This window comes from Arachis hypogaea, chromosome 14 (genome assembly GCF_003086295.3).
Source record: "Arachis hypogaea cultivar Tifrunner chromosome 14, arahy.Tifrunner.gnm2.J5K5, whole genome shotgun sequence".
NCBI lineage: Eukaryota > Viridiplantae > Streptophyta > Magnoliopsida > Fabales > Fabaceae > Arachis > Arachis hypogaea.
In genome coordinates this window covers 14,673,079-14,695,301 of record NC_092049.1, presented here as the reverse complement: position 1 = coordinate 14,695,301, position 22,223 = coordinate 14,673,079, and the positions used below count along the sequence as shown (strand labels likewise).

General features: G+C 32.4%; 2 protein-coding genes across 2 annotated transcripts; both read right to left on the bottom strand.

The window, feature by feature from the left end:
- Positions 1-7,810: 7,810 nt before the first annotated feature.
- On the bottom strand, positions 7,811-9,743 carry LOC112740279 (probable pectinesterase 67). The gene is made up of 5 exons (XM_025789048.3): positions 9,408-9,743; positions 9,151-9,313; positions 8,557-8,763; positions 8,215-8,462; positions 7,811-8,037 (listed from the first exon to the last, which is right to left on the bottom strand). The coding sequence occupies exons 1-5, from the start codon at positions 9,680-9,682 to the stop codon at positions 7,884-7,886; spliced, it is 1,047 nt and encodes a 348-aa protein (XP_025644833.1). The 5' UTR covers positions 9,683-9,743; the 3' UTR covers positions 7,811-7,883.
- A 6,069-nt stretch (positions 9,744-15,812) lies between these two features.
- LOC140178492 (uncharacterized) lies at positions 15,813-16,911 on the bottom strand. Its single transcript, XM_072215587.1, has 4 exons — positions 16,606-16,911; positions 16,465-16,506; positions 16,281-16,368; positions 15,813-16,186 (listed from the first exon to the last, which is right to left on the bottom strand). The coding sequence occupies exons 1-4, from the start codon at positions 16,909-16,911 to the stop codon at positions 15,813-15,815; spliced, it is 810 nt and encodes a 269-aa protein (XP_072071688.1).
- Positions 16,912-22,223: the final 5,312 nt, after the last annotated feature.

Genomic DNA, 22,223 nt, shown 5'->3' with positions numbered 1-22,223 from the left:
TAAAAAAACTGGTTTATTTAAAACAGTTTCAGTTCAGTGAAACTAGTTTTTTTGCACACCCCTACTTATCGGAGCTCCTTGACACCATATATGGTGGAAGCTCTTGTATGCACTCAAGATTATTAGGTAATAGATGACCCATTTGGACTAATTGAAAATTTTGAAGAGATTGAAAAAGCTGAACAAGGTAATATATATTTTTTTCTTATTGCTTGTTTGTTACTAATTGTTAGTTTTCTATAATTAATGAGATATTTTTTTATGTAGGGAGAAATTCTTCAACAAATATTGGCACGCTTGTTTCTCTTGAAGATGATTAGAATATTGTAATGGGCCAATATTGTGTTAGTCTGTTAGATTTGAATTAGTTTATTTTAACTTCATTTAGGTTAGTATCATATTATATCATATTTTGAATATTGTCATTGAACAAAAAGTAAGACCATGCTTTAGTTTATTAGTATGTGAATATTTTATGATTCTTTCAACTTTTGATTTAGAGAGAGAGGGGAGAGAGAAAGTAGAAGGGAGAGAGAGAGAGAAAGAGAAAGGGAGGAGAGAGAAAGGGGAGAGAGAGAGGGGATAGAGAGAGGAAGGGGGAGAGAGAGAGAGAGAAAGGAAGGGGGAGAGAGAGAGAGGAGAAGGGAGAGAGAGTGGGAAAGGGGGGAGAGAGAGGGAGAGAGAGAGGGGTAGGAGAGAGAGAGGAGAGAAAGAGAGGAGAAGGGAGAGAGAATGGGAAAATGGGGAGAGAGAGAAGGGAGAGAGAGGGGGTAGGAGAGAGAGAGGAGAGAAAGAGAGGAGAAGGGAGAGAGAATGGGAAAATGGGGAGAGAGAGAAGGGAGAGAGAGTGGGTGGAGAGAGAGAGAGAGGGGAAGGGGGAGAGAGAGAGGGGAGGGTAGGAGAGAGAGAGGGGAAGGGAGAGAAAAGGGGAGAGAGGGGAAGGAGAGAGAGAGAGAGGAAGGGAAGAGAGGGAGAGAGAGTGGGAAAGGGGGAGAGAGGAGAAGGGGAGAGAGAGAGGAGAGAGAGAGAGAGAGAGAGGGGAAGGGAGAGAAAAGGGAGAGAGAGAGAGAGAGAGGAAGGAGAGAGAGAGAGAGAGAGAGAAAGAGAGAGGAAAGGAAGAGAGGGAGAGAGAGGGTGTAAAAACTAGTTTTAGGCATAAACCAGTTTAAACTGGTTTTTTTAATTAAAACCAGTTTTATTTTTATGAACTGGTTTAAACTGGTGCACTGTATTATAAACTGGTTTAAAACCAGTTTCTTATATGACAAAGCAGTTTGGTTCAGTTTCTAAACCATTTAAAATGGTTTAGTGCAGTTTCAGTTCAGTTTATGGAAAAACTGAACCATGCACACCCCTAGAATTTGGTGGTGGTGTTGGAGGCGGTGTGCATGGTAGTGTTATTGAGGAATTTGGCAAAGGTGGTGGAGTCGGAGGGAGAGTTGGTGGAGGTGGTGCAGGTGAAGGCTTTAGAAGTGGTAAAGGTGACAGTGTAGGAGGAGGAGTTGGTGGAGATGGCGATGTTAGTGGAGGCTTTGGAGGTGATAAAAGTGGTGGTGGTAGAGTGTTTGGAAGTGGCAAAGGTGGCGAGAGAGCTGAAGGTGGCGTAGGATGAGTATTTGAAAGTCGTAGAGGTGGAGGAACTGGAGATGGTGGTGGTGGAGTGCTTGGGGTTGGTAGAGGTCAGGGCTTCGTAGGCAAAACAAGGTGGTGGATTCGGAGGAGAAGTTGGTGAACAAGATGGTGGTGGCTTTGGAGGTGATAAAGCTGCTGGTGGTGGAGTGTTTGGTAGTAGTAAATGTGGTAGTTGACTTTTTTTTGAGGTGGTAGTGGTGCTGGCAAAGGTTTTGGAGGTGGCAAATATGGTGGTGGTGGTGGTGGGTTCTTTAGAGGTGATAGAGGAGGTGCTGGCAAAAGTTTTGGAGGTGGCAAAAGTGTTGGTAATGGTGGTGGTAGATTTTTTGGAGGTAGTAGTGGTGCTGGCGAAAATTTTGAAAGTGGTAAAAGAAGGGGTGGTAGTGGTGGATTTTTTGGAGGTGATAAAAGTGCTGGCAAAGATTTTAGAGGTGGTAAAAGTGGTGGTGATGGTAGATTCTTTGAAAGTGGTAGACGTGGTGGTAGTGGATTCTTTGGAGGTGATAGAGATGCTAATGAAATTTTGAAAGTGGTAAAAGTGGTGGTGGTGAATTCTTTGAAAGTGGTAGAGATGCTTGCAAGCACTTGGTAGTAAATGTGGTGGTGGTGGTGAAATGTTTGAAGGTGGCAAAAGCGATAGTGAAGCTAAATGTGATGCAAGTGAAATGTTGAAGGTGGTAGAAATGGAGAAGGAGTTGGAGGTGGTGAAGGTGGTATTGGTGGAGTGTTTGAAGGTAATAGAGGGGGCCTTCGGGGGATGTGAGGGCTTTGGAGATGCTAATGGTGGAGGCATGGTACATTTTTATTTTTAATATTGGATTAATAATGAGGTTTTTATAAACGGTGATCTATTGTGGTATTTTTTTTTAAATATGGGATGATTTAATTTACGGAGTACAAATCGGATCGTTCAATTTGTAAGAGATACAGAAATTGGTTCGTTCGATTTCTGTACTCGGATCGTCTGATTTGTGTTTAAAAAATTAAAAAAATTTTGGAGTACAGTCAGATTTGTGTACTCCAAATTTTTTTAATTTTTTAAACACAAATCAATGGTCCGATTTATATACCCAAATTTTTTAAACACAAATAAGACCTTTTGATTTGTGTACCTCCCATAATTTTAAAAAACACCAAAAATTATTACCTTAAGGTATAACACTCTTCCTACCTCCGTAACCAAATTTTTTAGCCAGGCCATGGTGGTCGATTTTAAATTAAATTTTAAAAAAATATGACGTGGTAATATTGTGCAAATATTGACTTTTAGCTATCTATTAATGTATAATTTTTCCCATGTAATATTATAGTATAATGTTTGAGGTAAGTTCTAAAATTGTCCCTAATATTTAAATCGTCTTATTTAAATTCTTAACGTTTTAAAATTGCCTCAATATTATCCGCCGTTAGGATCTGCTAACAGAATTGACAACGGAACAAAATTAAAACGATTTTGAAATGTTAGGCACTTAAATACGACGAAAACGTTAGGGACAAAAACAATACAAAGAAATAAATTTTAATTTTATCTTTTAATAATATCAATTTTTTACGGTGCATAATTATTCAATTATTTTTTAATCACATCTAAGTAAATTACATTTAATCATATTACTTTTATTCTAAATAAATTTATTTTTTATAATTTTACTCTTAAAGATTTTTATTCATCATGAAATATTTGTAGAATGACTAGTATATAAACGTGTGAAAAGGAAAAAAAAAAGCATAATACATATACAATAAAGTATAAATAGTACATTTTGTCTCTAATATATCGAAACTCTTTAATGTTTAATTGAGTTAAACTTTATTTTTAATTTTAAAATAAATTTTATTTTTATTTTTTAATAATATCAATTTTTTACGGTAGATAATTTTTTAATTTTACTCTTAATCACACTATTTTTTCTAAGTGAATTTTTTTTTGTTTAATTAAGAGAAAAATTAGAAAAAATAAGTAATTATTTGTCGTAAAAAAATTGAAATTATTAAAGAAAAGATTATTAAAATTTATCAAAAGGTTAAAAATAAAATTTAATTAAGTTAAACACTAAAAAAGTTTGGTATATTAGAGACAAAAAATATAATTTATATTTTATTATATATGTACATACTCTTTTATTTCATTTTCCGAAAGTTTATATACTTGTCATTCTACAAGTATGAGTAAAAATCTTAAATTATTAATGCAATTCATTTCGTTAAAGTTCATTATCATTTTACTTAATTTTGTAATTTTTTAAAGAGTAATGTATTGTTTTTGTTTCCAATATTTTCGTCCTGTTTAAGTCCCTAACGTTTTAAAATTGTCTCAATTTTATCTCACCGTCAATTCTGTTAATAGATCACTAAAGATAGGACAATATTGAGACGATCTTAAAACGCTAGTAACTTAAATAGAACGATCTAAACGTTAGGGTCAACTTTAAAACCTACTCCAAATGTTAGGAACAAAAACAATACTTTACTCTTTTTGAATTAACTATCAATTCGACTTTTGAATTAGAGAGCTACTCAGATAAAAATGTCTAAAATATTTTTTAATAATTAAAATTATATATATAATCGATTAAATTGTATTGTTTCTGTCATAAGATCGAATAAACTGATTTGGCTAAAAAATTAATGAACGAAATTTTAAATCGATCTAGATTAATATTTTTTTTAATAAATAATGACTATAATATTCTATTATAAAAAATGACTAAAATACTCATATTATAGCAACATTATTAATAAAGGACTAATCAGGCCATTAAAGTCTCTTTAGAGGTGAATAGGATTTTATGTAATGAAAGTCTCAAATGGATAAGATATCCCTTACCTAACAAAAATGACTTGATTAAAGATTAAAATGCTACTATCTTTTCTAAATTTAATTTAAAATCCGGATACTATCAAATATCAGTAGAATTAAAAAAGAAAATAAATATAAAATAGATTTTATAGTACTCTTTAAGCATTATGAATGGAATGTAATGTTCTAAGAATTAAAAAATGGAGCAAGTGAATTTAAAAAAATTATGAATAATATTTTTAACTTATACGTTGCTTTTGCTATAGTTTATTTAGACGAGTATTTGTATATTCTAAATCTTAATTCCATGATAACACAGAGAAAAAAATGTTAGGATTTAAAATTTTTAAAATATATATATATATATATATATATATATATAAAATAAAAACATTTTATTATTTTTTATAATAAGAGTATTATAATTATTTTTTATAAAAAAATATTAATTTAAATCGATTCAATATTTAATTCATTAATTTTTTTATTAATCAATTTATCTAATTTAATTTTGACAAAAATAACACAATTTAATTAATTATATATATTAAATTTTAATTATTAAAACACACCTTTAAAAAAATATTTTAAATATTTTTATGTAAGTGACTTCCTTTAAATTATTAGCACTATAACAAAACGGTTCAACTAGGTATCCTTTAAAAATCGTACAACATTCAGCCTTTTATTACAATAATTAAAAAAAATTAAAACAAACACAACTAAAAATTATGAATAGATTTATTGTCTTTTTAAAATTAAATACACATTCAAAATACAATCTAAAAAAACTGAAATTTAAAATTTAAATTTTAAATTTTTGTTTCAGATTTAATATATTTAATTATTAATATATTATAATTTAAATACATATCTAAAAATCAAATTATTCAAAATTCAAAATTTTGATTTTAAAAATATAAAATAAACCTTAAACTATCAAATTATTAATTAAACTCGTACAAAACACTCAAAGACGCAGAGAAGTCACGTTTCGAAAATTCAGAGGCGCACATGTAAAACTCAGAGGTGCACATCGAGAAGTCATCCTCCGCTGTCGTTCATCCTCTTCTGCGCTCATCCTCAACGCTGCCTTCCTCCTTTTCGGCGCTCATTTACAACGCTGTCTTTTTAATGTTTAAATTTAAATTTTAGATTTATGATTTTGGATGTGTTTTAAAAATATTTTCTGTATAGCATCATAATTTTAGATGTGTTACAATTATTTTTTAATGTTTAAATTTAGATTTTAGATTTATGATTTTGGATGTGTTTCAAAAATATTTTCTGTATAACTTCATAATTTTAGACGTGTTATAATTATTTTTTAATGTTTAAATTTAAATTTTAGATTTATGATTTTGGATTTTAAAAATATTTTTTGTATAACTTAATATTTTAGATGTGTTACAATTGAAAAAGAAACTACAATTGAAAATATTTTAGTTTATGTATATAATTATATTCGACCATTCATAATTGTATTATTAACATTTATATTGTATTATTAAAGTTGACTGATTTTAGATGTGTTTTAAAAATATTTTGTATAAAATATCATACTGTCAGATGTATTATAAGCGAAAAATAACAACACAATTTTAAATTAATTGTTGATTATATACTTTATTTGCAACAACTTTATTAATAAAATTAAATAAGATCAACCTTGTTCCAATTAAATCAGCAGAGTGTTTTTATGTTTAAATTAAAATATAATTAAAAATGTTGAACATGATATTTCTTAACAAATTACATAAACACATGTGAATATCCCATAGAATAAGGAATTTAAAAAATTGTATCTGGTGAAGTTACGAAAGTAAAGCAAAGTCACCATAACAACCAATGAAGTGGGTGGGTTTTAAAATTTAAATTTAAATTAAAATCTAATTATAGATATGTATCTACAAAATAAGAACATGTTACACTAAAAAAATAATTAAATATTATTTAAATCTGATTAAAGGCTGATTAAAGGTTGATTAATATTGTACGACTAGCATTTCCCATATTATTTAAATCTGATTAAAGGCTGATTAAAGGCTGATTAATATTGTACACTAGCATTTCCTATAACAAAATAACAAAAATGACTCCCAAACCACAATCGTCAGAACCAACACTTCCACCCACCATGAGTACCATCCACTCCTCTTCCCCATCGCCTTTCCCTCTCCTGTGTCCTCACTGCCTAATTCCTTTCACCTTCCCTATCACCTTTTCCTTTGTCGTCGCCTACACAAACACAAACACTCTTCGAAGCAATCCATGAGTCCAAGGTCCCATTCGGAGGCTCGAGCGTGAAGCAGTGCAGTTTTGGACCTCGTTCATCTTCTTGAGAACCTTCGAGAGCCTCTCAATGACGTCATTTTTATGGTTGTGGTGGATTTTTTGTTCTAGCAAATTGGGATAGGAGGGCCAACAAAAGTGTCAAAATTTCTCAGAGGGAAGGGTAAGAGGAAAGTTGACGGTATGAGTGTATCAGTGTATGACCACTGTGAAGTGGTTGATGGATAAAGAGATGACTTTTTTTTGAGTTTAAGGTCGAGTTTCTAGGGATGGAACCAGTGACAATTCAAAGTGAGAGGATGAGCTGAGTCAACTCAGTGGGACGGAGATGGATGGTGGGAGTGAGCCAACGAGAGTAAGTGAGTTGGCGCCAAGTGTAAGTATGTAAGGACGGAGCTAGATGAAAGAATAAAAGGAATTAAACTAGAATTTATATATAATTTATATGTAAAAATTTATAATGTAAAGGGTCATTGCCCCCTTTTTCCACTACGAGGCTTTGCCCTTGAAAGTATGATAACTCGGTTGAAGGAGCAAGTGGCGCCAGAGAAGGAGTGGCAAGTATTTGGTGTGGTGAGTCTCGAGGTGGAGAAGAAATGTATGGTTCGAGAGAATCTGAGACAAATTAGGATTAGGATTTTGCAAGAATTGGAAATAAATTAGGTTCTCAATAAGAATTGTTAGAGGTGAAACTTGATCGATCTGTACAATAGATGTCACATACTTACATTGGCAATTCTGTTTGCCATCTTAGTCAATTGCATAAATAAAAAATAGGCTTTTTTCTATGATTGAATATTTTTGTAGTATTTTTAAATATTTTGGGTCATTTTTGTGGTAAAATTCTTAACTTAATCATTATAAATAAGGAGATAGACAATTTTTTCGGTGTCTAGCTTAGGTGGAATATGTTTATTTCTTGTTAATTGCAAATCAACTAGTTGCCTTAATTAAAACTAAACGAGCACGCCAAAGAAGACAGGAACATGGAACTTGTTAATTCAAACCATTCTTAAACATGGATTCTATCTATCCTAGACTTGATTCTCATCATAGAAAACTTAATATATATATAAAGTACAAGCTGTCTTAACAAAGTGGGTATGTATCTAGCTATACGTGTTTTTGAGTGTGCCTTTGATGTTATGGGTGAAATTAATTAGTGCCACGCTGGCAACCAATTCTTGCCATCTATGTAATCAACAGACAAAAATGAAGCAACTTCTTGATCACTAAGTTGTCTTGACCATGAAGCTCTTCCCTCTCTTGTGGCTCCTGGTCCATAGCACTTGTACTCAGCATGATACAGATTCCTGCGGTTCAGTTACCATCATTAATTAATTAATTAATTAATTAACATTAATAAAAATTTGAGTAAATATCTAAATTAATTTTTTAGAAATTATTTTTGTTTTTGATTTATTTTGTTGTTCTCTAATAAAAGGTAAGTGTGTTTCAGTGTTTGTGTATGATGATGAAGAGTTTCTTACTTTGTGGGACCATCATAGCTCCAATTCGTCCAACCCTCAGGAACAACCGTCTTGGAGAGATAAGAGTGAGCAAAAATGGTCCTAGAATAAGGACCCTTAGCCCTTCCTAGGTACACCCCACCAATGCCATAAACCCTGCATTTATTGAATATGAATCCACTTATCTCTCGTTCACTCTCCCTGTTTTGTGCTGTGATTGACCCATGAATTGTGACCCTTTTGTCATCAATTACAAATATCTCACACCCCTGTATGTGTTATATGAATCATCGGCATTAAATTAATTAATTAAAATCAAGAAAACAGATTAAATTAAAGTTAATTAATTAATTAATTAATTACCTCAAAGATGGATCTGCCACGGCCAAAAATGAAATCAATTGAGCCTTGAATGTAGCAAGACTCATAGTAGTGTCTGCCTTTGTAATCAAAGAGAGTGTTATGAGTACTGAAAAATGCACAATGGTAAAATGCAATTTTATCTGCAGCCACAAATGCTGCCACCGATTGATTCTGTGAGGTATATGCAATACCCGTTGGTGCTTCGTTCTGCATTAATGTACAAATATTTGGAGTTATAATTATTTCTATAAATGTCCTAAAATTACTTCTTTCAAAAGTTAAAGTGATGAACATGAAACATATGAATGATTATATTTCTAACCAGTATCATTAGATAAGAGTTTCTTTTGGTTTTTGAAATTTTTTATAATTTTTTTTATTTATCTTATGTTATTTTTTTCTCTTTTAGGAGAATATCAAAAATCAAATTTTAAATTTTTTTATCATAAAATTTTTTATATTATATTATAAAATTAATTTTTTTTAATTTAAGTTAATTGGAGAAAATACAAATGATTATACCTCTAAGAATGAGACTGTTTTTCAAATATTGACCTATCAAAACTCGTAATGGGAGATATAATAAGAGCGCACCTTGAAGCTAATTCCAAATGCAATGAAATCACGGGCTTCAACTTTGAAGGTAGCAGAATCAATGTTATCGGAGGAGCTTTGAGACCAAACTATGGCTGTTCTTCCCTTTCCATTCCCTCTCATGAATATGTAACGCTTAGTCTTTGGTATGTGTACCCTTTCTCTTTAAATCATTAATAATATGAAATTATTATAAAAAGAACAAGGTACTAATTAATTAATTAATCAATAAATTTTGACTTGATTTAATTCGGTACCTGTATACTCCTTTCCTAACATGGACAATGACCCAATTGGAATTCCCTTCGGGAATGGAATCAATGGCAGCTTGAACAGATTTGAAGTCCCCATTGCCATTAATATCTACTTTGATGGTGCGATTAATTCCTAACTTTTGTGTTAACAAAGGAGCATCTATAACCTCTTTCTCATTAATAAAGCCAAAAGCAGAACATGGCATGCAAATGAGAATAATTATTGACACTATTATGGATGATATTATTGCTGAAGAAGCATGAAAAGAAGAAGCCATAATAACTACTACTTAATTAGGGGGTAATAAATTTAAGAATTTTAGTGCTTAATTAGAACAATTGTGTTGTAGTGGGTGGTGGCATGGATGCATGTGTTTGTGTGAAGCAGAAGCATGGGAAATGTGAGGCTCTTAAGTAATGGGATTTTCATTATATTTGTTGTATAATTAATAAGGATGTTAGGGAATTAGGTAAAATTGAGCGTCGTTGAATTAAAGTACGATGGGTTGGTTTCAAGATCCTTTCTATATTGGAGGGCGTCCATAAATTCCTTATATGTAGTTGCATGTATATGTGGGCAAATACGGCAAGGTTGTTATTCTAACTAATTAACTATTAGCATTTTCTAAAGTAATTTATTATTATATTAAAAAAATTGGACTTTAAATAATAAAGATATAGATATATCATCCTATCAAATGACACCATGACTCTTTAAGTGCGTGTTTAAAAATGAACCCTACATCAAAAGGCTAAATTAATCCCTTAATTACTTCTTGGTTATATATATTAACGCTAAACCAACAATAATATTGTATGTAATCAAAATTTATGATTGAATTTTAATCAAAATAAAATTCACCTTTAACATGATATACATGCTGATAAGGGAAAAAAATAATAATAAAAGACATGAATCGAAATTGAATAAAAAATGATATATTGAAATTGAAATAGAAACAAAAAGGATAGGTTGAAATTGAATGCAAAGAGAATCATTTAATTTTTTATTCAATTTCTTGATGCAACAAAAAATGGATTCTTCAACCTAACTTGCACTATAGAAAAACGTTGAATACCGTCACATTTAGCATCGGACGTGTGCGGCAGGTTTACCAATGGATTTACCGACAAATTTGACAATAAATTCATCGGGTAAAAAAGTTATCGTCGAATTTGATTTTCCGACGGTAAATCCGTTGATAATAAATGGAGGAAAAAAAAGAAAAATTGGCGTGAGCATTACCGTCTGATTTACCGGCAGATTTATCCCAGGTAATCTTGATTAGTGCAACGCTGCATTTTGATCACTCACAAAGCAGATTTAGCCGCCGGTAAATCCGACAGTAATCTTGCCCTAAATTCAAATCACAAATCCTCTCCCTCCTTATTTTGGTATTACTCTCTCTCTCTCTCTCTCTCTCTAAAAAGCAAAAAACCCTCGGCCCACCCCACCCTCCAGCTCTCTGACTCTCACTCCCACTCCCACACACAGAGGCACAACGCCGCCCCCTCTCCCCCAGCCCTCTCACTTTCACCTCGGTTTACCGCCACCAAACGCTCGCCTCCATTGTCGTGCCTCTGGTCGGATCCACCGCATCATGTGCTCGCGAATCGCGTCTCGCCGCGCTGCGTCCCCATCTCTCCCTCGCCTCTCTTCTGCGGGTGTTGCTACCTGCACTGCACTGCACGATTCTGCAGCTACAACAACAGTCAACATGTAAGTTCTTTTTAGTTATTCGAATATTCTATATTAATTTTTAACAGTTGGTTCATCGATTATAATATGATTTATGAATATGATTAGAATATGGAAGACGTTGAACTTAAAATGTTGAAATAGTTGAAATATTATTGTTGATTTTATTGTTGAACTAGGTTAGGGATTGAGTTTGTTGACTATGAATATGCTTATTTTGTTAATTATTGAATTGGTTTATGAATTGGTTTTGCTGATTATGAATACAAATTGGTTGCTCTAGATTCGAGAAATTGAACAAGATAATGAAATATGTGCTTCAAATGCTGATCCAAATGCTAGTGCACCTTCTACTTTGTCAAAACATAAGGATAATAAAGTGGTATGTCTTATTTGCTATTTTGACTGTCAATGAAACTGTAAATTTGAATGGTGTAGCATATTGTGATATCGTCTTTAAAGCTTAAGTTACTTCGCTTTCGCAATTGTACTTAGCCCCTTGGTGAATTGAGATTATATGAGCAAGTGCTAATTTCAAATGATTGAAATTATTTAAATGCAATATTTTTTTCATGATCATAATTAAATCACTCTTAGGAGTAGGAGATCAGTTCTGATCCTCAAGATAAATATTCTATTGGCAGTAAAGTTTAGGCTGTCTGTAGTGAAGATGGAGAATGGTATATTTAGCAATTAATTTCTTTCGATGCTTTGTGAGAAGCTGAGTGAGTTGCTGAAGCTACAAAGTAGGCTATCAAATGGAAAATTACACAAGCGGCAACTATCGATGTCCAATCGCGAAGTTTACTGGCAAAGCTTCGCATAGAAGTGGATGACCTTGAGGATGTGGTAAGTTATTTAATAAGATTATCATTTCCTAATGTTTTCCCCTTATCTATAAAATTTATTAGTTTTTATACATAGAATGCTTGCTACCAGCATTAATGGTGTGTTTGACTAAACTGCTTTTGCTATCTAGATAGTTTTGAGTATGTCTCTTGCTCTTTCTGCCACTTCTGATAATTATTTTCTAGATGACTACCAGATCGTACTTAATTTCTAGCTCCATTTTCCTTCTAATTATTATTCTACAAAAATTGAAACAAAAGATTTATAATTTTGTTGCGTTAAACTCAACATGACTTACTACATTCATGGATTCTATGTGCGTTGTGCTCCGTCGTCTTCAGTCTCTTCGTCGTTCATATCACTGTGCCGACCATAATGCTCCGTCTCTCTCAATCTCTGCGCCTCCGTGGTTGCATCTTCCAACGGAGTCTATGTATGACTTATTCATTCATTGTTATGATTTCTTGTTTATTATAACTTTAAAATTTTCAAGCCTTAGGGTTTTTATTTATTGAATTCTCTTTGTAAATTGTGTTTATTTCTTGAAACATGTAAATTTTTTGTTCTGGTTCCGTAGGATTTTTTTTAAGTTTTGTTTGTAAACTTTTTATTTGCTGAAATATGTTGTTATATCATTAAACATTTTACCATCAAGTTTCGAAATCAGTTGTTCAATATATTAATTTTTAAATAATTTTAAAAAAAATTAAAATTTAAGTTTACCGTGTGTTAAATCCACTGATAGTTACTAATTTAATTATTAAATAATAATATATTATCATCAGATTTACGGGAGAAAAATTCGTTGATAAAAATTACCAACGAAAATATTCCGACGGCAATTAGCGGCGAACAAAAAAATTTGTCGATAAATTCGACGATACTCAATATTTTTCTTGCAGTGTTGTCCACACCATAGATTGGGAATTTAATCGAAGAGACTCACTCAACCTTCTATCCAATTCCCTGATGAATCTTTTTTAAATAAAATAAATATTTTATTTACCAAAGTATACAATTTGTAGATTTTTTACCAAAATGCATCATATCTCTTATCTCGTTTACACTATAAACGAGATAAGGCACGAAACAAGGTGGCCATGTCACGTTTGGACACGTGGTATGTAATGGCCTTATCTCGTTTCTAATATAAACGAGATACGTATACTCTTATTTCGTTTACATTGTAAACAAGATAAAAGTGGAGGAGACCTATATATATATATATATAGCGCACGCCGATGCACACGATACGGACATCAACCGACTAAATGCAATATGACACATTGCTGGGGCAGTCGACTTTGAGGTTGGTGTTGTTTTTTGCTTTATATTTATGTTAAAGCATACATGTCTAGCCACACTTAGGGTACTTTTATAGAAGTAGTATGCAGCATATGTTAAGCGAATGAATATATTGTTAGCAATGGTTTAAATAATAGGGTATGATTTTAGGCCAACTTTAAAAGAATTTGTTAATCAAATGTTTATTTAGATTTGTTTTTTCTTTAAACTAAGTTATTAAGCATATGTTTATTAACTTAGTTATTAATTATTTAACTAAATATTTTTTAATTATCTTAATTAAGTAACAAGATGTTTATTTTTTTAGTTACTAAATATTTAAGTAAATGGTTTTTTTAATTTGTTATTAGATATTTAATTTACTTCTTGTTAGTTATTTAGGTAAACGTTTTTATTTACACTTTGTTTGGATACAAGATGAAAAATGAAAGGAAAGAAAATGGGAGGAAAGAAAATGAGAGGAAATAAAATGGAAGAAAAAGTTGATTTTTTTTATGTTGTTTAGATGAAGAGAAAATGAACGGAAAGAAAATAAGAGGAAATTTTTCTTTTGTTTAGATGGAAGAAAAAGTAAGAAGAGAAAAAATCATAACCAATTGAAATTACATTAATACCCTTACCTATTTTATATATAAATTATAATATACTAATGTATTTAAATTATTTCTTAATAAAAAAAGTGATCCCAATTGTATTTCAAAATTTTAATGTATTATCTTTGTTAACAATAAAGATTTTTTTGAATTTATCCTTTTCTATTGTCTTTTAAATGTCATAAAAAAATGTATCATTATTTTTTAAATATATACAAATAAATAATTTCATAAAAACATAATAAAAATTACTCATATGTTACATCATTAATCTCCTTAATCATATTTAAGAAAACGTTTCACTAAATCATATTTACAAAATAAAATATTATCATAAGTGGCTAGCATCCGTGTGACAAAATCATATACAATTTTTATAAACATATAACAAAATGCCAAAAGTGTAACAATGACCAGAACTCCAGAAAAGTACTATTTTATCACCACACAGTACTTTCAAAAGGGGTAATTCTTCATGGTCAGAGTCATCAGCATACGCCTACTTCTAAAAAATCAATTCTACATGACTTGAGCCATCCATACACATCTATTTTAAAAAAGAAAGTTTTCTCTAGTTAAAGATATTAATACATGATCGATTTTTACTTGTACTAAGCAGTGTACCCATTGTTCCCAAACATTTTCAAGTAATATAATTCCTGCACAAGCATATACAACAAAGATAAATTAACACAAAGATCAGAGTTGATCATAATAAACTATTTTATCGATATCTTTCTATTCAAACAACCAATCAATCTCAAAGTATCAACAAAAAGTAATTTCCAACTATGTGTTAACATAAATAAAACAGAAAATGATATCTTGTTCAAATACATGAAGATATACTCATACTTTACGACAATAAAAAAACACATAATCAATTGTTAAAAGCAATAACCTCAAATTAACCAAAAATTAAGCGTGTATAAAAATTATAGCAGTAATGGTGAATGTTTTCTGGAAGTACCATATCTTCTAAGCGAACACCAGCAGTAGTCATGAAATGTAAAAGAGCATCCAGTCGCATTTCAGGTGGGATCCCAAAAACTTGCATCTGATATAAACCTACTAGACCCAATTCAGTCAACATATCCCATACATCTGAGGAGTACTTGGTGAATCTAAATTAGCAGAAAACGTTGGGATATCATGTCTCATATTAACATCTATGTCAGAAAATCCAATGTTTTCAAATGAGTCATTCGAGTCAATGGGATCTCTATCAAGTTGTTGAATCCTTTCTCGTGAAGTAGCAGCCCCTTTACCGGTAGCTCTATCAGCTCCGAACAACTCCTTAAAAGTATCATAATGCTTAATTTGCATTTTTTTTTCATTTTTCTACATGTGATTTTTCCTGCATAAAGAAATGTTAAAATTATTTTGTGACTCACTTCATCATTGGTAAAAGTAATAAAAAAGTATAAGATACCTTAATAAAGTCCTGCCACACTTCTTCTTCAGCTTCAAACTTTCTAGTTACAGGATTCCATGCAAATCCACTTAAGTGATGAAATAAGTCATATGCTTCAGCAAAATGATATTTCAGTGTCTTCATTCTATTCTTGATGTGGTTTTTCGTTATGTGCGGACCTATTGCTATACTCAAATTCTTCATAATTGGCATACACTTCAATTGTCCACGAGCCATCGTGTCTATTACCTTTCAATGCTTCTTCTGCTAACGCATTTAGCAGAACTTCATCTATATCATCAGACCATCTTAAGTATTCTTTAGAAGGTTGAGTTGCTTCTGTTATTTTATTTCCTTTATTTGGCATTATTTAACTTGTAACATTTCCTTTAAAAATTCAATTAAACAATTCTGACGATAAACTACACGTATATATACATATTCAAATATATCAAGCGTATAATCACTCATAATGTTTGATACACATTCCACATTTCAGCTGCAATGTTATCTCGTAACAATGCTGCATGCCTATATTCCTCATCACGTTATTGATTTGGTTGTGATCTATCTATATTGCATTCTTGTAGCAATTTTCGATCAACCACATCAATTATAGATTGATCAACATCAATACCCATCAAAAAGTTATGCAGTATATAACATGCCAAAAAAATGTCTCTCATAGTTTCAAATGAATAATAAGGTTCAGTGTCGCGAGCTATAATTGGAAATCTTTTCTTTAGAACTCCAAAACATCTTTCAATGACATTTCTTAATGAAGAATGTCGGTGGTTGAATAGTTTTTTAGGATTTTGTGGCTCACGTATTGAATACTCTTTCAGGTGATACCGAACACCTCTATATGGTGTAAGTATCCCAGGCTTCAGCATGAATCCAGCATCGCCTAGATAAAATTTTCCTACAAGAGTTGCATACAAAAATTAAAGTATAACATATTATGACTATAAATTTAACTTTATGTAGATGATTTCATAAATTATATTATCACAGACCTTCGGGAATTCGAAGTAGATATTCCTTACTTAAAGCATCTTTCAAAATTCTTGAGTCAGAGGCAGTTCCTTCCCAACCGGACAACACCTAAGTGAATTTCATATCAAACCCACAGGCCACTAAAATATTTTGTGTTGGGTGATCTTTTCTTCCTCAAAAACGAAGGGCGTCCACCCTTGGTACCTTCACACGACTATGAGTTTCATCTATGGCTCCAATGCAATCCTTTTTTGGAAAGTATAATGACTTATTAAGATAACATTATTATAATTATTTCATTGACAATTACATAAATGTCACTAAGTAAATCAAAAGAGTTAGTACCTTAAAAAACAGATAGAATCGACTATTATTAAGTATTTCATAAGGAACTTCCTCACCAGATGGTTGCTTGAAGAAGTCTCTCTCTAACGATAGAATAGCATGTAGAACATTGTGAAAGTGACGACTAATTGTCTCCCCTAAGCGGTGGAAGAAGAAAGACATGGTTCTAGTTTTCACATTATGCCCTATAATATGTAGGAATTTAGCGACTTGCTCTTCAACCGTAGAACGAGTTGAATCCTTTACTCTACCAGTTTCTCTTAACTTCTGACTGCCTAAATGCTTCAGGGCCCATATGTATGACATCTCGGCATTTTTCAGACTCCAGTAACTATGTCATTAATTGATTATGCCTAAGTTCTCTTTCCAAGTTGTCGTCATTAATTTTCCTAGGCCTATATTGTGATATTAATTCCAAAAGATACCACTGATGCACTGCAACACATAAAAGAGATATGACATAGATATGTTGTCTATTTTCTAACTCTTTCCTGACACGAGTTAGTATTTGTATTGGTTTAGGATGATATAGGTTAGTAGAAGTGATTTGACCTACTTGAAATTCTGAATCGTATATGACGTTTGTTCTATCTTCAAGATTCGTATCTTTGATATTTTGTTATCCATCTGAAAATATGATGTTTAGGGTGGACATATCAGTAAAGAAAGTAACCAGAAAGTTACATATGTTGTTACATTGTAACAATTCATTTGTCGAAATATAAAAAATAATTGAAACTAAAGTTTTATATAAAACTATGGTGTCATGTTATAAACATGAAAATACCTTGTTATGAGGTACTTATCTCCAACTCCTAAATGGCAAACTCGATTTCAAAGCTGACTGCCATAAACAATAAACATAAACTATAAATGACATGATATATTAATAAATGCATTGGTTTATCACCAAAATTCAGTGGGAAAAATATAAAAACATAAGTTACGAGTAAAAATTAGATGAGACCTCAAAAGGAAATTATTCTATAGTAATAGTTGTATCTATGTCCCATGCTTTATGTCCATTTATTCATTTTTATACTAAAAAAAAACAAAAAAAAAAAGAATAAGTTGTCCCATTGATGATTGTAATAATTAGGTAGATGCATCAAAACACCTATAGATAAAATCTAACCAGATGGATCCATTTAGTAAGCGATGGACTTTTAAATAAACTATACCATGATATTGATTCAGTTGACCCTATAGTTTGTTGCAATTTAATCATATAATTAACAAATCAAATCAATAAAAAAAGAAAAAAAATTAAAAAATTAAAAAATCAAACATATAAAAACATTGTGATAACTGATAAGCATGGTACATATTCTATGAATTTTATAACTACTTAATCTATATTAAAAATACTATACTTTCTTATGTCCCAAAGTTATTTGGATTATTAAGATAGAGATTTTTCCTATGGCATATATAACAAATAGACAAATTATAAAGAGTTAATTTTTATGATATCTCCAATTTAATATCTATTATCTAAAATAATTGTAATTGTCATGGTTTATCCACCACCAATTTTTGATTAAACTAATTTAATTCCGATTCATGTTAATTTTCTCAAGATATGCAATGGGAGTTTTTCCAAAAAAAAATTTTTGATTCTACAAAAAGAATCATCTACAAAGCAAGAACCTAGTAGACTAAGCGAATGATGCATGAACTAAAGAAGAAGTTGTGAAATCTCTCCTTTTATGAATGATATATCTGATAGCTATTGTTGATGCTATTCACATGAAAAGAAAGTAAAAAGGGGAAAGAAGAAGCTGGCTTGTGTCTTCAAAAAATTGCTTCCAGCTACCCTACAAGGAATTGTGTTTAAAATGTATGTTCAAATTGGTTGAATGATTTAATCGGTCAAAACCCCAAGTTTAATTAGTAAATTGGTTTAGAATTACATTATATGCATTATGAGCTTAATCTTTTTTTATAATCTTAATTCCAATATGTTGCTTTCACAAATCACAATCCATATATTTTTTCCTAATTGTTGAGTAGACTTTCCTAAATACAAGTGCCTGATTATCTGGTGGTTAGTTGTACATAGATCAAGACTTAAGAGGTAAAGCTTTTGGTATTTTCTACTTATTTCTCACACACACTTTTCATAGTCTCATTAATAATAATGTACCTAAATTTTATAGTCACTTCTGAATTTTTTTCTTCATATTTGGACCACCCCATGAAAAAAAGGGGGCATAATGTAATAAGCTTTGAAAAAAATCTTATGATTTAAAAAAAAAGGTTAAATCATTTCAAATATCGAATGAGTTAAAAATTACTTTTTTTTGGGACCAAACATGAACTGGCAGTGAAATATAAGGTTAGATATTGTTGGATTTTTGAATTAGGATGAAGAAAGCATTTGAAAACAGACAAGGAAGAATGGGATATTTTTCCACTACAAAAATAATCGTCATCCATGGAATGTAAATTAGAACATTATCTCAGTTGAAAAACAAAATAAACTATATGCCAAAATGATTTTTTCATTTCGTTTTGAGAGAAACTACGAGTACGACAAAAAAAGAACTCACCTTTCTCTTGAGGATGTCCGGATGAAGATGTGGTGGACCTGTCACAACGATGACGAAACTGTTGTAGCAATGTGGACGAAGATGGAAAGCTACAGTGGCGCTATTGAGGAAGAAGGCCAAACGGGATAAGACAAGATACGTGTTCTCTTTTTTCAGGAAGATTGAATTAGGGATTCTAATTTCTGTAATTGAAAGGGCAAATTTGAAATTTTACCCATGATTTCCCTCCAATCTCAGATTTCTTCCCAACTTTGAAGAGATAATTTTAACGAGGGCCCATATATACTTTTCTATTTTCCCTTCAATTTTACCGTTGATCCAAACAAAGGACATTTAATTTTTCCATCCATTTTCTTCTCCCCCAATTTCTTTCTTTCCAAATTCATCTCATCCAAACAAATTGTTAATGTAAGTTATGAAAGAGATGGAAAATGAATGTTGTTATTAATTATTTAACTAAATATTTCTATTTAAATTATATTATATAGACGTTTATTAATTTAGTTAGTTATTATTTAAGTAAATATTTTTATTTAAATTAATTTAAAAGGTAAATGTTGGTCGTTATTTTTTAAAATAGTTTACTTATAATTTAAATTAATTTGTTAAGTAAACATTTATTGGGAGAAATTTTTTACTGTGAAATTTATATAGCTTGATAGGTTTATACATTTCTTATTCAAATTTTTTTATTGTTTACCAGAGGTCTTGCCTACTTCTTTTTAAGAGAGTGAGTCACAAAATCCTACTACCGGACGCCATTGTCCCCTACCTGAGGAAGGCTAACTTCGGTGACGTGGTGCCACTCAGGAATTTCGTATTTGACAACTCTTTGATCACGGAAATTGTGGAGCGCTGGCGTTCTGAGACCCATAATTTCCACCTTCCGTGGGGTGAGTGCATCATCACCCTACAGGACGTCACGTACCACCTCGGGCTATGCGCTAATGGAGAACTAGTAGGTGGGTGCTTCCGTAATTTTCATACATGGTACGGGACCAAGACTTGAGAGTTGGTGGAGCAGCTACTTGGTGCCAGGCCTCCTGCAGTCCAGCGGCAGGGTGCACAGAGGAAGGAGTCTTTCTCTGTCAAACTGACATGGCTTCGGGAATGACTCCGACAGATGCCTAATACGAATGATCCAACCACCCTCTGACAGTACGCGAGGATCTACATACTGTTGATGATTGGGATTTACCTGATGACTGATAAGTCAAATAATCAGGTCCATCTCCGGTGGCTCCCACTATTAGATGACTTTTAGAGGTGCTGTTTTCTGTCTTGGAGATTTGCGGTGCTAACAAGGACGTAATATTCCATATGCTCTGTAGCACATCGCTCTACCATAGACATCGCAGGGTGCACTCCTATGCTAGTATCATGGATATACCAAAGATTCACTAAGTGGTGTCCACATAAGCGACAGGTTTACATGTACCCCATGACGGAGACAAACAACTTGCAATGCTTGAAAACCTCCACACAGGCAGGGAATACCTAAAATACCTTATCAAACATATTGCAATCACGCACCATAAGGTCCCCGTCATAGTACGGTACAATCCTGATCTCATATATCGTTTTGGGACAACAACTCTACAGTGTTTGCAGTAACTTCGGCACCTTATTGTATGACTCCTCTCAATCACTGTATATCTGGGCAATTGCCTTTTGTTTTGCCATCCAGACCTTTCTGTACGAGAGTTTGAAGTGATATCTTTGCCTAACTGCACCTTGTAGGATGGAGAGTCTGACGGATGTCGAGGATTGTATCAACGGGAGGATGACACAGCAGATGAGACTGTTGTCCAACTATCGGTGATACTAAGACATGGTGGATGCTTAACACGTGTGCGCTCCTCCAACCCTATGCACCTCTCTAAAGAAATAGAATAATCGTGGTTGAGATGTACAACAAGCAAAACAATAATAAATAAGAATATAAAACACAGTTAAACTTGAACTTACCAATATCTGAGATTCTGTCGGAAAGCAACACGGAGACGCCAAGGGCAGCCTGCTTCAGATTGTCGGTAATGCACATGGTACTTTATTCGATCTGAGTTCATGACTCGGTACTCAGTACTTCTGCAAATGCTGTAATTCTTCACACCCTGCATTACTGCATCTCTACTTTTGATTCTATGGCCAACCCGAAACTCTACACCATCGTCAAAGTTGTAACCGTCTTCACCCGTGTTGGAAAATAGATTTTTCTGTTGCATCGGGTCCAGATCCAATGTATGATAGTCACTAAGTACAGATACCGGAATTGGGTACGGGACAGGCAGAAGATACTGACGTGATACCTCGATTGGGGTCTTTGGTGCAAACTCCTCATCATCATCATCTTCAAAAGAACTCCACTCGTTGCTATCCACAACATACTCCTCATCAGATTCATCACCGTCAATATCCATTTCTTCCACTGGACTAGCAACATGTAGCGATTTGGGTGCGAGAGGTGGGTCATCCTGCACAAAGTCCGATTGGCCAGATCCACCGCCACCGAGTCACCAACTTCCGTAGAAAGTTCCATCACTTGTTCTGCGATGATTCTCCCATGGATGTCAAACATCAGGCACACATGCTCATTGCCATGGAATCAAAACAGACAAAATCGATCATCGGTGCTGCCATCCTATACCCCACCCTTCCGATCTCTTTTCTGCTACTATCACTGATGCTACTCAATATTAGACTCTTCGCCTCTGACAAAGAACTTACTCGCCAGGTACGCAACAGAATGAGATTCTCACACTCAAATATCACCTTAGTGTCACTATTTCTCATATGACAATTGAGATACACACTTACAACTAAATATCAACTACTATTAGATATTTTATCTTATTTTTTGGAAGAAAAGGGTAAAGAAGAAGAAGTAAAATATTTGTGGAGAATACTAAGAGTTGCACATCCTTTTATAGTTGCTAAAAATTTGTCGTTATGTATCTCGTTTACACTGTAAACGTCATAAATATTCATGTATCTCGTTTACAGTAAACGAAATAAGAGTACACGTCATAAGAGATCATGTGCATTTTTGTAAAAAATGCTACAAAA

Coding starts and splice junctions, on each gene's coding strand:
- LOC112740279 (XM_025789048.3), bottom strand. CDS start 9,682: ATGGCTTCTTCTTTTCATGCTTCTTCAGCAATAATATCATCCATAATA. Junction 8,764..9,150: donor CATTTGGAATTAGCTTCAAG/GTGCGCTCTTAT, acceptor ACATTAATGCAG/AACGAAGCACCAACGGGTAT. Junction 8,463..8,556: donor GTGGCAGATCCATCTTTGAG/GTAATTAATTAA, acceptor TAACACATACAG/GGGTGTGAGATATTTGTAAT.
- LOC140178492 (XM_072215587.1), bottom strand. CDS start 16,911: ATGTCATACATATGGGCCCTGAAGCATTTAGGCAGTCAGAAGTTAAGA. Junction 16,369..16,464: donor AAACTCATAGTCGTGTGAAG/GTACCAAGGGTG, acceptor AAATTCACTTAG/GTGTTGTCCGGTTGGGAAGG. Junction 16,187..16,280: donor TCTACTTCGAATTCCCGAAG/GTCTGTGATAAT, acceptor CAACTCTTGTAG/GAAAATTTTATCTAGGCGAT.